General features: G+C 42.4%; 1 protein-coding gene across 1 annotated transcript in view; it reads left to right on the top strand.

The window, feature by feature from the left end:
• Positions 1-13,990, top strand: part of opn5 (opsin 5) — a gene marked incomplete at both ends in the record, with an annotated part of 29,549 nt that extends 15,559 nt beyond the window's left edge. The window contains 4 exons of the mRNA XM_079215134.1: positions 8,787-8,957; positions 9,511-9,845; positions 9,974-10,218; positions 13,924-13,990. Of these exons, the coding sequence (XP_079071260.1) occupies positions 8,787-8,957; positions 9,511-9,845; positions 9,974-10,218; positions 13,924-13,990 (818 nt within the window). The remainder of the gene's footprint in view (positions 1-8,786; positions 8,958-9,510; positions 9,846-9,973; positions 10,219-13,923) is intronic.
• Positions 13,991-16,151: the final 2,161 nt, after the last annotated feature.

Here is a 16,151-nt window from a genome sequence, read left to right as displayed (position 1 = left end):
GTAGTGGTGTGTAGTCTGGTGTGTAGTAGTGTGTAGTCTGGTGTGTAGTATGGTGTGTAGTCTGGTGTGTAGTGGTGTGTAGTGGTGTGTAGTCTGGTGTGTAGTAGTGTGTAGTCTGGTGTGTAGTAGTGTGTAGTAGTGTGTAGTAGTGTGTAGTAGTGTGTAGTCTGGTGTGTAGTAGTGTGTAGTCTGGTGTGTAGTAGTGTATAGTAGTGTGTAGTAGTGTATAGTAGTGTGTAGTGGTGTGTAGTCTGGTGTGTAGTAGTGTGTAGTCTGGTGTGTAGTAGTGTGTAGTCTGGTGTGTAGTAGTGTGTAGTCTGGTGTGTAGTCTGGTGTGTAGTCTGGTGTGTAGTGGTGTGTAGTGGTGTGTAGTCTGGTGTGTAGTAGTGTGTAGTCTGGTGTGTAGTAGTGTGTAGTCTGGTGTGTAGTAGTGTGTAGTCTGGTGTGTAGTCTGGTGTGTAGTCTGGTGTGTAGTCTGGTGTGTAGTCTGGTGTGTAGTAGTGTGTAGTCTGGTGTGTAGTGGTGTGTAGTGGTGTGTAGTTGTGTGTAGTTGTGCTCCACTAACAGGTTCAACAGGACAAGATGTTTGTGTGAAATCCAAAGTCAGCGTTGTGTAACACTTCCTCCGTAGCGTTACACAACCAGCGTGATGTCACGTTTGCATCGTAACGTTACGTAAGAGAGAGCGCGCTTATTTCATAATGATTGTATTACGTTAAAACTGTTACAAACGTTAGAACGTTAAAACGGCACGTTTTTATTCATGAAAGGTGTATTTGATTTAGATGAGACGATTTCAAACGTATCTCGTGGTTTGCAGGATCGTACAATAGCGACATATTTTGGGTAGAGATGAAAGTGATTTGAAACCTTACAGAAACCTTCCTATGGTAGTTCTGTTATCCTGCAAACCAACACAAACAACATGGCCGCTGTTGAAGCTAAAGACATTCGATATCTCTAGTAAAATAAAGCTAACTTAGGCCCGTCTCTCCTTTATTCTATATGTCTGTATCTGAAGAAGAAAAGAGAGGCCGTGCTGACATTTTCATTGTATTTTTCTAATTTATTTCTGAATATATTGTCAGTAAGTGTCTCTGGTTCAGTCCCTCTTCGTACATCTTGCAATAGGGTACACTTTCCATGGATTCATGGATTCATTAAATCACTGAGTGTCAGAGGAATGAAATGATTTCCATTCCCATACTCTTGATAAGAAACCTTTTCATTTCATTTCCCCTATGTCACTGAACCCAGGGAATATCTAGCATTGCATCTCAGAATGTCTTTGTCCCAACTTCAATGTTCCAACCTAGAACACGGCCACCATGGCATTAATCTAGATTCCCATTTATTGACTTTCATTCTTGTTGACTTCTGGAAACAGACGTTTCTAATTTTGATGACGTTAGCGCACACTTTCGACCTCAGAGGAACGCTTTGACCTTTACCTTTCTCAAGGGGAAGACTGAGAATACAGTTCCATCTTTTTCACACCTGTGTTACTTAATGGAAGTGACGTGTGATAACAACTCAACACGGCTGGAGATCATGGGGAGAGTGGTCGTCCTGAAACCAGAAGGTCGCTGGTTCGATCCCCGGTCTCCCCGTAGCTTATATGTATGTCAATGCTGAGAGTCTACAGCCATAACGTTCACTTATGAACAATGCTAACTAATGCTGAGAGAGAGCCAGTTGCTCATAAACCAAGGAGTTGGACTCATGGAAAGGTGATGCACCGATGTCGCCGGATCAGAATTCAGGAGCTCATCGAAGGTTATTACAAATATTCCTGAGGGGACATGAATGTCAGATTTCATGATCATCCATCTGATGTCTCTCTGTATTTGTCTCAGAAACACAATGGCAATGGAACCTTGAATTCAAAGCCGGTCACGCGGGAGGAAGTGTTTGCTTCCCCCCTCCACATTTTCTCAGAATGTTTCTCTTGGCTTTAATATGCTTGTTAACCAGCAGACCGTTTGTATGGAACCATTCATCCGTGAGCCTCAAGGGCTTCACAGAGGAAACCATAGTCTTCTAACATATTATATTTGAGCTTACACGAGGTGTTGATTTGTTTTATGGTTTTTCTCAAATCCTCTGAGCAGATGAGCGGACCTTTTAAATATAGAAGTGTCACAACTTAGACAGCAGACACTGCATTACATCAACAGTTACTGGAGATGTCAGCTGACCCTGAAATGAGTTCCAATGTGAGAATAGGAAGTTTTGTTCTTTGGGCTTTTCCGTGACGATGCGAGCGCGGCTGCAGAGACCATGAGGCGCTGATGACGCAAGGTCCATCGAGGTCGAAGCAGAGTTCTGCATCCAACTTTTTCCTGTAAAGTAGAAACAAAAACACAACAAAGACTCTGTTTAAAATAATTAATCATTTGAATTGGGGCACGGCAGCAATCTGCCAAGTAATAACTTCTGTCAATGTCTACAAACCATCAGTGCATTGGATGACCTCTGATCTGGCGCTGTATACCTGGTCCTATGGAGACTGGTTCTGTATACCTGGTCCTATGGAGACTGGTTCTGTATACCTGGTCCTATGGAGACTGGTTCTGTATACCTGGTTATATGGAGACTGGTTCTGTATACCTGGTCCTATGGAGACTGGTTCTGTATACCTGGTCCTATGGAGACTGGTTCTGTATACCTGGTTATATGGAGACTGGTTCTGTATACCTGGTGTTGTATACCTGGCTCTGTATACCTGGCGCTGTATACCTGGCTTACTGAGTTAGCAGCTAATTGTCAGGATAAGATGATGTAGGTCAGGCTTTCTCGGTATCTCGAAGCAAGCTTAGATAAATCACCATAGCAACACATCCAAAAATGTAAACCTGCTCCCGGGCAGGCTGACTGAACTTCACTGGATAAGATGGACACTCCCACGGACAAAAAGGCAGCTTCTTCCTCATTGATGAAGGAGCGATATTAGTTATATTAGTTTTATAGGGAGAGAGTTCTTCCAGATCGCCAGGATCCATCCTTTACATCATCATGACTTCCTGTACGCGGCGATATAGATTTTGCCGACAAGGAATCATTTATGTAGAGAGCTTCTCGAGCCGCGGACATTGATCACCACAGGCGCAGCTGATCGTCTCAGACACAGACTGTCAGCCGCTGCATGCCGCTGTTCTTAAGCTTATTTAGCTCTTAAGAAACTCATGGATGTGTTGAAAGCATCATAATTATATGACAGTGTTATTAGTACACCATGCATATCATTATTGTAGAACATGGTTAAGGTGATCGTGATGAGAATACAGAGAATCACACACAATTTATTTTCACTGCTTCAATTGATTGAATTTCTGATCATGAATAAAACATACATACTGATCCGCCCATAACATATTCAAACTCATATACACATATATAGTACATGATTCATACGTGCATACAGTACATATATCCTCATAAGTATATATTTATTCGTAAATATAATCTGATTGATTTGGGTGATGAAGCACTTAAAATTTGCCGATACATTTTCTCAACACTGACGCATTTAACTTGTCTGATATATTTAGACGCTTATGTCTCGCAGCGGGGGCGGAGTTAAAGTTGCGTTCACGGCAACAGTGTTGCAAAAACGTTGGAATATTCGCAATGCGTTTGCTGTGAATGACTACGGTACTGACTTCCTCATATGCCTTCATGATCATCTCCTGCTTCTCAGCAGAGAAATAAAAAGAGGTTCCTCTGAGTTTATTGTCCATTGTACTGTTAGAACATGGTGGTGTCAGTGCTCCATTATTATCCTTCTGAAGAGGAGCGGCGCATTTATCCAGATGACTGACGTCTGGCTAGAATGAACGAGACGTTTCAGCGGATCAGCCGTGAAGAAACCCAGACAGCCTGATGTCAATCATCTCGCTAATTTAAGATGGAGATTAGGACATTTGCTCGACTTTGTTTAGCCAGGTACGAGAAACAGGGCCCTGGTGACCAACAACCAACAGATCATTTCCAACGTCTATCTTTGCTGAGGAAACAACACACGGCAGGTTGAGTATTCCATTAACATTTATGATTCAACATTTGGAAAATAATGGAATGTATAGATCCAACAATTGTCCAAGTACCCATACGTGTTACTAATATTGGGGAAACAATGTAGGCTTCACTACATATTGAACATCAAATTAAAGATCAAAGGACATGTTGCTCTGGCTGTCACGATCAGGGTTTTGGTTACGTTTATGTTCTGCTTTATTTGGCCTCTTGTGTCAAGTGTTCACTTCACTTCCTGCTTTTGTATGTTTTCCCGCCGTTTTTGAACCTGGTGTCGTGCCGGTTTGCCTGTTGGGTTTTCAGTTACACATTTTTGGACTTCAAGTTGACTTGGACTTTGCTTTATTAAATCACCGTGTATCATCCCTCTGCCTCTGCTTTTGGGTCCATCAGTCGTTTTGCCCGACTGAGACCGTGGCTATAATGTAGTAAACAATAATGTAAACAGTGTAGTTCTGGCAATTTAAGAAACAACAGCACGATTTTCAAATTCACTGGTGCGGATAAAAAACACTCCCAAAACACGGGTAGTTCTATACCACATGTTCTCATTTGGAGCCAATACAATGTTTTCTTACATTACAAATAGAGTGAAAATTGGTAGAATCACATTTTAAGTGGAATATACATTTTAATTCTGTAATACCGTGATATAATACCATCACTCTCCAAAACAAATTAAAAATACCACCCATACACCTCAATGCTTCATTGTAAACAATGGGACAATGGACATCGGTATTCATGTGCACAAAACCACATCGTCTGTAAGCCGTCATGGGAATCTTTGGGAATTTCACAATTGGATTTATTTGTTTTTTTGTCATGGTTTGATTCAGAATCTATTCAAGTTGCTATTTTCAATCCCTCCCACCACTGGAAAGCAAAATAAAACAGAAAGATACAGAGACATGTGTGTGGGTGTGGAGCTTCAACTGCATTCATTTCAGTATTTCTCACAGTCCTCTGCTTGATAACCTTATTAACGACAAACAAATACATGTTTGTCATCTGTGAATTGAGTGAGAATCGTAGGAGGATAAGACTTGCGATTCTTATTATGTGATGTCACATGACCTTTATATCTTTTTTCAAGCCACCTACAACTAACTGATGCTTTCTTTCTGCCATACACTTTTATATAAAATAAGAACATAGTGTCAGCATTTAAAAGTTCATATGAAAGCAATTCAAAACCTTACTAATCAACCTCCGCTCAGTATTTCCACATTAGGAACGGATGAAATGAGTAAAGAAAGGCAGCTGTTTGCTAACACGTAGCATGTAGCATAAGCACAGGAACATAAGAGATGCTTTTTTTAAAGCATTTCCTTTCATTCACTTCATGATGACTGTTGTAAATCAAAGAATATTAAATGGAAAGCGGTAATAACACTGATCTGTGTGGGTGTTAAGATGTCTAGAAAACAATCTGTTGATTGCATCGACCTTTTTTCCACTTGTCAGTCATTTTCCGCCACTTGGGTGCTGTGGATGGAAGTGGCTCTTAGATGATAAAAGCAGAACATTTTCCTTCTTCTTCGCCCTCCGTAAGATGCCTTCATCTCTATTATGTTGTCTTTTTCTCTTTCTTTTATTCTCCCGGCACTTGTATGCAGTCAAATCTTTCATCAAATACGTTCTCCACTCAGCACTTAATAGTTTTCACGGCGCTGTACATCTTTGTCGCATCTTCTTGCTGTAACAAAAAGGTTCACATATCAAAGAGGGCTTATTTCTTTTCAAATGTTAATGTAAATCTACTTTTATTGTGAGGCACGAAACCCAGCACACAGTGAAATCTAGGCCCAGCCTTTTGACCCAGCGTAGCGCCTGTGGAGTCCACGCTCCATGCTCAGTCCATGGTTCCCAAGTCCTCACGGACTGAGCTACTGCCGCCTTGCTTAACATGTGCTGCACATCTGCATCCGTAACCCTTGTTCCTTTCATGTTTGCGCATGGAGAGCTCGTTATCCTGAAGGCAGATCTCTTCGGTGAGATGATGAGGTGAGTCTGCTCACGCAGTCTCTTTGGACCAGCAGGTCCTGGCTGGAGTTGCAAAGCTTTAGTGCAACTAAGCAAAATGTTCATATGATCCCTTTGGACGAATCCACTGGATTCAATTTGAATCCTATCACATTTCATCTTTCAGCTTCAAAGCATATAGAAGCCGTTCCCATGCATCGCACACAGAACCTCGCCCATGGCGTTCCATCTGCGTTTCCTCAGAATCATCGACACATTGCAGACAATAGCCGCCTTGTTTTCTTCAAACTGCTGCAGCTAACGTTTTTTAACAGGGGACTTCTGTATTTTCCCACCTGGACCGTATTTTCCCATGTTTTTGTGTTCAAATCGAGACAACAATGTGTGAAATTAATAAGAACGTAAAGAACAAAGAACTTTGCTGCCGTCTGCAGCGATACTATATTTAACATTAAACACATTAGGATATAACATATCAGTTATTATTATTACCTTATATTGAGTTAAAAAACAACACATTGTATACGTTATACAACTAAAATCATGTAATTCATGTTTTCACCTTGCATAATACTTTATGTCATCCTCAGTGCTGTAATCCTCAGTAATCCTCTCCTGGTTGACCTGCTCTCTCTTCCAGCCTTTAGTGATGGAGGGCTCTACCTGATCATCTTGGAAATTATAACATACTAAAGGAAATGTGTCTATTAAAAACGTTTCATGTTGCAGCCTTCTTCAAGACCAAAACGCTGATGAGAATAATTACAAGTCATATTGATAGTTGAAGCTGACATAACCTTATCTCGTCTGGAAGTGCACAACAAATCTGGAACAGACAATCTCCAGATCAAGAGCCAAATGCATTACCTTTATGAACATTCTCCATTATTTAAATTAGTTTTTGCCCCGTGGGACATAACACTCTATTCATTCAACTGATTGATCCAGCTGGTCGTCTAGCACTTTGATCTGGGAGCAAGTTGTCCTCTGGGAACCATGAATATTTATACTACATGTCATGGTGATCCGGACGTGTTGTGGTGATCACGCTTAAGCAATACCACTAGGTCAATATTCTCACTTGACCAACTCTATTATGTTAATCATGGGGGAAAGTGACCTTTCCCCCATGAGCCACCAGCAAGCCATATATCCAGCCAAATTCATCCCCGTTTCAATAATGTTGTAAAATCTGGAGGAGTCACCGCCAGACGACAGCCGGTGGGTTCCCAGGTTGCATGCTGGCCAATGCGGTCCGCCTCGTTAACGCTCCATATGGACTGTTCTCCTGCTGCGCCGCGATTGGTCAACACTACCCGGGACTACAAACAGAAACCTTCTGTTCGCAAAACCTTGTTCTGTCGCTAATGAACGTAGAATCTGTTTCAAGAGATTACAAAACAAAGAAGCATTCCTCTAACAAATCAATCTGAAGTGGCAGAGTGTATGTAGAGAGATTTTGGATTTGCTTTTTGAAAAGGGAGGACATGTTTCCCCTTAATTTAGTCTAATTACACTGTTCACAGTCAACAAGTCTGGATGCTTTCCTCCCCAATAATAAAGCAGGCAGTGGAAGAAAATCTTTAGCAAAAAAAAATAAATGGAAAAGAAGATTACTAGAAAATGGAGCAATCCCTAAATATAGTATGGGGGAAGCTAAACTCAAGTTAGTAACTCCCCCAAACAAACTGTGCATGCTTGCTGGGAGTGAGGGGGTCGGATGCCAAATTTCAACTCTGTACATAAACCCGATTTACTTAGTGCTCCTTTCCACATGAGCTGGAAGACAAAAGACGGTGATAATCACTGTTACCATTGCCTGATTTGTACAGCTGAGAGTTTCTTGGCTGTTATTGCCATGACTCTGAATCCGTGATTACCAATTGGCCTCCGAACATGTGAGCATCTGTACGTCCCCCGCTGGGTGTTCCAGGATTCCAAGAAAACATTGGGCTCATCAAATCATTGGCTCATTTACGCAAACTTGCCTTGAGAGGTTTTTAATGTTATCCCTTTCATGCCGCTCGGGCCCAGAGTGCCGAAAGGCCCTCGGCATGTCCAGCTTTCTGGGGCGAAGGTTTGCATCTGACACACAGTCAGGGAGTCACTTGGTTCTCTGCAGTAAAGAGAACACTGCAGCTTTGTGCTGAACCCATGAATCCTTGTTGTGTGGTAAGGATATTCCCAAGGTAAAGTCCTGTGTAAACCACAAGACAAGACCGTGACCTTTCGTAGAAGATTTAATACAATAATCACTAGTATTGCCTGATGGATTCTCCTCTCCTTTCTCACTTCCCTATTACGATGTTGTCACATGTATTCCTGTTTTTTAACCTTTGAATACACTGGGCTTTTGTCATCTGCACTCTTCACACACTGACCTCATTTAGTCCGTTTTCTGGCTGTATCATTTTGAAGTATCAAGGCAAGGCAACCACATTTTACTTTTAGGTCATCGTTGGTCATTGGGGTCGGCTGATTCAGGAATATCCAGGAGAAAAACAGAGTGGGAAGGATGATGGATGGATTACTGTGAGGACCTGAGAGTATCAGTGTTTTAAAAAATGATCTGTGTTGGAGAAAGGGTTGTGGAGATGGTGAGTGGAAGGGAATAATCATTTAATCTTGTCTAATTCTAATCCGTTCAATCTGTCTTCCCCATTCACTCTTTCTCCAACCCCACCTCAACCTCCCATCCTCTTTTCTAACCTTCCCACTCCTATTTCACGCATGTCGTTCTTTTACCTCCCCTTCTATCCTTTCAGTGACAGGAAAGCCCTTTTTCATTGTATCTAGTTTCGCCCACCGCTGGTTGTTCGGCTGGGAGGGTTGCCGTTTCTACGGCTGGGCGGGCTTCTTCTTCGGTTGCGGGAGCCTCATCACTATGACCGTGGTCAGTCTGGACCGGTACCTCAAGATCTGCCATCACAGATACGGTACGTCGGGATCTCTTATAAAGTCAATTGTATTTCCTTTGTTTCCTTGCTAGCTTTAACCACAAACGATTAGCGATTTAAAGCCGCCTGTTCCTTTACGAACAACACTTGGGACGATCATAGTAAGCTAGCAGGGTATTCAGATATTCAGAACTTTTTTCTTGATATTGCACCAATCAAAACGTTTATGTATGGAGCGCTGTCATGGTTTTTGCTCACAACAATCGCTTGAAATCCATTCAAATGTTTGGTTTGACTAGTTCATAGTACAGGGACGCAACATTCTCAAGCAACTGCACTCAACAGAAAGCAGGAACACGCAACGAAAAACACTCCACGGTCAATTTCCTTCAATTTGACTTGTTCCTTAAGTTGTCTGTCAGAAACAGTTGCACTTTGTCGACCAGCCTAATTGAAGCTGACCAATTCAGTTTCTAACGTCTCTCTCTCTCTCTCTCTCTCTCTCTCTCTCTCTCTCTCTCTCTTTCTCTCTCTCTCTCTCTCTCTCTCTCTCTCTCACCCACCTGTGCATCGTCTTTCTCTTCACTTTTAGGCACATGGCTGAAACGCCACCACGCCTTCCTGTGCCTGGCCTTCGTGTGGGCGTATGCCGCTTTCTGGGCCACCATGCCCCTGGTCGGCTGGGGAAACTACGCCCCGGAGCCCTTCGGGACCTCCTGCACGCTGGACTGGTGGCTGGCGCAGGCCTCCGTGTCCGGCCAGTGCTTCGTCATGGCCATCCTGTTTTTCTGTCTCGTCCTCCCGGCGGGCATCATCGTCTTCTCCTATGTCATGATTATCTTCAAGGTCAAGTCGTCTGCAAAGGAGATTTCGCACTTTGACGCCCGCATCAGGAACAGCCACAACCTCGAGATAAAACTCACAAAGGTGGGTGAGAGGTTGGAGGGAAGGTGCTGGGAAAGAACATTGATGTGGAACAAGAGAAAAGAAGACATTTCAGTGTACTCATAGAAGACAAATAAGTGATCCGCATGTTGCCTTTTGTCCCCTCCCAGGTGGCAATGCTGATCTGTGCGGGCTTCTTGATAGCCTGGATCCCTTATGCAGTGGTGTCGGTGGTGTCAGCGTTTGGTGAGCCCGACTCGGTGCCCATCACCGTGTCTGTCATTCCCACGCTGCTGGCCAAGTCCTCGGCCATGTACAACCCCATCATCTACCAGGTGCTGGACCTGAAAAATTCATGCACAAATTCCTCCTGTTTTAAGGGCCTGAAGAAACGCAAGCATTTCAGAAAGTCCAGGTAAACAGAGAGTGTTCCATTTTCAGTTTTTGTTTCCTGTTACACTGTTGAGGATCACCGGCTCCTTCACTAGTTGTTTGCTACCAGCCAGCTGCCACATATTCATTTAAGGGTGCATTGTAATCATTACAACGTGAATCTTCTGATTCTCTGCTATAAACACTCATCATCCTAAACCTCCTCCACGTTTGCTACATGTCTGGTGTTGTTTTAAATAAGATCTAATGTGCAATGATGTGTTAATTAAGGAGGGGATCAGTTCCCGCTGCAGAATCCTTTAAGAGCTTCATCAAAGTCAAAATGAAGCTTTCAGAAATACTCTGTCTGCTGGTTTAGAATGCAGCACTTGTAATGGAGTATTTTTTACATTATCGGTGCTTCTGCTTGAGCAGAGGATCGGTGTACTGCTTTCACCGCTGCTGGACTATGAGAAGCCATTTGAGTTTTTAAGCTAATGGTAGGAACTGCTGTAAATGAAAGGCTGATCCCATTATATGACTGTAATATTGGCAGCTTAAGGTCGGTGCATAAAAGAGACCTCAGCATGTAAACACATACACACACAAAATTGAAAAATCTCAGCAACCTGCAGGTATTTTTCTTCCCCAGGAAATGGGAACAGCCTTTGTGGAGGATTACCAGGGAACATTCAACCGTAATTGTTTCGCATTACATCGGAGAATTACATTTTTCCGGCAATTTGATGGCGAGCGCTTCTGTTGAGGAAACCTCCTTATTGTCAATATACCTAGTCAAGCCAAGAATACCCTGGAGGTTTCATGAGGCGGTGATTATCCTCGGGGTCACAACAGTTCACTATTTACAGTGAGGTCGTGAGTCACGAGAACAGGCTTCCAGGAAGTGTTTTAACCGCCGACACGCCCCCTCCTTGTTCATCACTTATTTGATTGGATGTAGGGCTGCAACTAACGATTATTTTAATAATCGATTAATCGGTTGATTATCTTTTCAATTAATCGGATAAAAAAACTAAAAAACATTCATTTCCAACCCTTTATTCAAAAAGTGACAGTGCAAATTCACAGTGAACCACTGGACAGAGGAAGCTGCACTGCTCCTCTCACGTCTGTTTGGACCGAAACCTCCAGGTCCAGCTCATCTCAGCTGCATCAAGCTGCTCTGCATATAGAGCATCCTCTTTTCAAAGTCTTTCATTCACATCATCTGATCAATATCTGGGCCTCTTATGACCACGACATCACGTTGTTGGCTGAGCCCAACTATGTGATTTGATTCTACTTTGAGTAAAAAAAATAAAAAACCTGCAGCCAGATCCTCCGGTGTGCCGGTTTAACGTTAACGACAGCGTGAACTGAACCAGACCGGGGTTACGGCAGTGGTTCTCAAACTTTTTCTGTCACGCCCCACTTTGGAGGAAGAAAAATGTTTGCGCCCCACCGCCCCAAGAACATTGTAGCAAAATGGTCCAACTTTGTGTGACTCCTCCATCCGTGCTTTTTCAAATAATAGAATAAAGAAAATGTAAATCCCTTTCAAGTAAACCAGATCGCTCCATCAGACAGAAACTAATAACTTGTGCAATCACTTTGTTAGAACAATGCAAATAAAGTTCTATCTGTGCAAAAAACAACTAATATTTGGTAAAAAAAAATACTTATTGTGGCTCAAAATAACCTGTTTTACACTGAATATCTTTTCAAGATAATAACAATAACGTTCAACCTGTGCAAAACAAAATGAGTGCAGATATGTGAGCATCACGTTGTATTAGTATTAGTGGCTGCAGGAGCTGCTTTCCTCTATAAATATTTTTAAAACGAGGTGATAGATTTGATACGGCCGCTCTCAATTCATCCTCAATGTTGAGTTTAGATCTATATTCTGTTTTGAGACGCATGCGCAGCGTAACCTGTTAACGGCGTAACGTAAACATTTCCACGAAAGTAAAGGCATTTTGCCATCTATTTATTAATGATGTTTTATGTCCGTGTACTTTGTACTATTGTACTATGTAAAGTTATCATGTTCATGGGTAGAATGTTCGACCTAAAACCACAAGGTAGCGGTTCATCCCTGTTCTCTCCATAGTTTCATGTTGAAGTGTCCTTGAGCAAGACACTGGAGCCCCAGAGCTTCACTGCTCCTTAATTACTAAGGATGGGTCAAATGCAGAGAATAGTTTCCCCACTGTGGGATTAATAAAGGATTATATATATATATTTTTTGTAATATATTTTTAAAAAACAGCATCACTCCCCCGCACACCACCTGTAATACCTCCACGCCCCACTAGAGGGTCGCGCCTCACAGTTTGAGAACCACTGGGTGACGGCATGTTTCATCACGTTACAGTTTTTTCCAAGCAAGACTGAACTGTAACGGAACATAAAGTAACTTTAACGACGATACACAACCCAAACACGTTAGCTAACGCGATAGCAAGCTGACTAGCTTCATTAAAAACAAGTTTGAGGAACATGAAGACGCTGGAGACATCTTAACGCTGATTGGCAAAGACTCGACATGTCTCATCAAAGATGTTCTATTTGAGAAGATCACGACCTCAGCTTTTCTCCGTGTCTCACTCCAATCTCAGACACACTGGCGGCCAGTTGCTCCGCTCTTTTTTTTCTTCTCCGCGACTTATTGAATGGCGTAATAATCGCGCGACACAACGAATCGATAATGAAATTCGTTGCCAACTCTTTTGATAATCGATTTTTATCGACTTTATCGATTCGTTGTTGCAGCCCTAATTGGATGCTGCAGCTGATTGGACTGATCTGATTGTTCTCGACATCTCTGAAGTTTCATATCAGAGTGAAGACGGATCCCAGATTAAACTCAAGTTATATATTTAATTTGAGATTTTGTGAGAAGGATTTGTCGTCATTTATGTCGGGTTTGATTATTATGTCATTTCAGTTTCCCACAAAACATTAATCCTAATACATGAATTCCAGTGTTCAAGACGAATCATAATGGGTTATTCAATATTTACCCCAAATCAGAATTTCAAGGACATACAGACGCAAATATTTGATAAATAAGACAAACCCATTCAGCTGGTAGAAATCCGCCCTGTGCTTATAAGCAACAGAACATAAATACATACCTCACACTGTGTATAAATACTCAATGGCCACAGAGATGAAACATATCCACTCTGGCAGGGATGATAACTGTGTCTTTATTAGTATAAGTAGTTAAGTGGATTTTTATTGGACTGTTTGCTAAAAACTGTCCGGACCCGGAAAAGATTGTGTTCCACTGATCATGTGTTCAGACACAAACTCTCCAGCTATGAAAGCCGACTGACAGCCGATACAGCTGTGATCAGAAACACTTCAGAGGAAAACACGTCTCATGTCTCTTAAAACATATTTCCTCGTGTCCTCTCTCCTCGTGTCCTCTCTCCTCGGATGGTTTCCTTGCGTCTCTTTGTGCATCCCTGGTGGGGGGACTAAGACGCAAGGAAAGGACGCAAGTGAGGGAAACGGGGATGCAATTAAGAGACTTGGGATGTACCTATAGAAGCCATTTCCATTCACATATCTCGAGGTGAGAGGTCAATGGAGCCCTCAGAGAATCGCAATATCAGTTTTCCCTCGGCAAAACGTGTCTTTCTGAACTTTCTGAACTTTGGCAAAGGCCAAAGTTCAGAAAGTTATTTGCATGGATTTTTGTGTAAAAAAAGACGTTCTTGTTTCCGTGTCCATGCAGGTTCTACACTATCTCTGGCTCGTTGAAGGACAACACATCAGCCAAAGACGCTCACATGGAGATCTGACACGTGGACCCTTTACCTCTCCTACGACGGCTTGCCTTGCCCCCTCTTGTGCCCTTCACTCGCCCAATCACACGCTGCCTGTCACCTGCTACGATATCAACAACAGCTCACCTTTGTGTCCCGGTGGTTTCTGAGTGTCGCTGCTTGTTTCACACCCACGCTGTGACATGGCTCCCACCCCTCTTTCCTAGGAACACACATCTTCCCCACAAGGTTGTGCTTCGTCTGTGGAGTCGTGGTGTCTTTTCTGTGGTTACAACCTACAAGTGACGTGTTGTAGTGTACGCTTCTTGACTTGATTTTCTCTCCGTATTACAGACATTGTAATTGAGAAAGGACCCAACAACCCTCATGCTGCTGACTGACTTATGACAGCGTTGTTCTCATAATACGGCTCTACTGAGGTTGGAAAAGGTTTTCAACCAAAGTCGAGTCACAGCTAGAGCTATAACTTTTCGTAAATCCAAATCTGACAAAAGTGTGAAATCGCTACGAACATTTTTCATATATGTTAAAAAATGTTTCTAAAACCAAACTGCAAAAAAAACAAATCAACCTGACGTGAGCCATGTCGGAGCAGGTTTGGGTGTAACAGTCAAGCTCAAAGTAGTATTTGTACGGTTTGTACAGGCTGTTGTCTTTTGCACTCCTTCACCTGTGGCTTGTATGCAGTTAATGTCGCTCACACAGCTTTCATAGCAGTCAAACTGCACACAAGGAGACGCTGTGATGTAATCAGTGGAACCGAGACCCAGACGGTGCACTTTACATGCAAAACCGTTCAGTATGCATTCATACCAGTTTGTTTCTTTGAATGAATAGAATGTCAAACTTTAAGGAACAACTGTGGTTGATTCAGGGATCGTTTTGTTTGAACTATTTATTGTTGGTTTGTTGAGCATCTTTTTTCCATGAAATTGTTTTACATGTTGGTAACTATGTTTATTCGCTTTCTAGAGTTAGATGAGAAGATTATTACCACTCTTGTGTGTCTGGTTGTTACTAAGTATGAGAGAGGGGGCAATTAGCTTATCTTAGCATAAAGACTGGAAACAGCAGGCCTAGCCGTGTCAAAAGCTAACACATAATATATTATATTACAACAATATAAAAAATGTAAAGCTCATAAATCAACATGTATCTTGATTTATTTGTTATACGTTCACAAAAGAAACAGAAAAGCTTTACGAGGAGTTGCTTGCCGTAACTAATAGCTACTAGTTTATATGCTATGCTACTAGTTTCTATGCTATGCTAACCACCTCCTGCTTTCAGCTCCGCACTTAAAGGAGATACATGAGTGTCGACTTTCAACTGACCGCTACGACCCACAATTCACATGCCCGCGGAGATAACTGAGCTGGCACTACCGCTAGCGAGCTAATCTGCTAGCATGCCTGCTGCAAGCTGGCCGCTGTTGCTGTCCGAGCTGTTGCAACGTTGTCTAAATGTATTGTTCAAATCAGTGTTTATGATGCGACACTCTGCGGTGTCTTGACGCTCGTTAATTCTCCAGAGAAGGCGGGTCGTCTTTTTCTACCCACTTGGGTTAGCAGCCATGCTGAAAGTGGCTCTCTGCGGACATCTTTTTTTGTTCAGGATAACATCGTGAAACTGTAGAGGTGTGTAGTTGAGATCTACATGAAAGTTGACTCTAAAGATGGGCATTGTCCGAGTAAAGGGGGCCAGAAGTTAGGGGGCAGTAGGTGGGGGACTTTACGCCCCTGGCTCGATATGGTCCCCAGTTGGGATTTAGCATTTAAATGATTCTCCATTGTTGAACTCTCAACATGTCATAGACGTAGCAGCTTTACTTAGTTTTTCCCGTTGCTCGACTGACTCTTACCAGTTTTACATGGATTGTTGTGTCATGTCCTTCTTCATCCACTTTTAGCAAGAAAGTGAATAACATCACATTATTCCTTTTAGAGTGAACATTTACTTAGTTAAATGTTTTGCCTTTTGCACACAGCTGGGATCTGATTTACATAAATGTTCTTTCGAGCCGAGTTAAATTTCTGCAATGAAGACGAGCAATACTCCCCCAAAAAATTGACTCCACTTATTGAAATTTGTGCTCATCTGCACCTTAACTCCATGAATTATAAATTAGTGCCAATTTAAAAGGTGCTCCATCGAGCTTTTCAAAATGTCATCCGGT

This window comes from Taurulus bubalis (genome assembly GCF_910589615.1).
Source record: "Taurulus bubalis genome assembly, chromosome: 3".
NCBI lineage: Eukaryota > Metazoa > Chordata > Actinopteri > Perciformes > Cottidae > Taurulus > Taurulus bubalis.
Note: the sequence above shows the minus strand (reverse complement) of the source record. Positions and strands in the feature narration are given on the sequence as shown.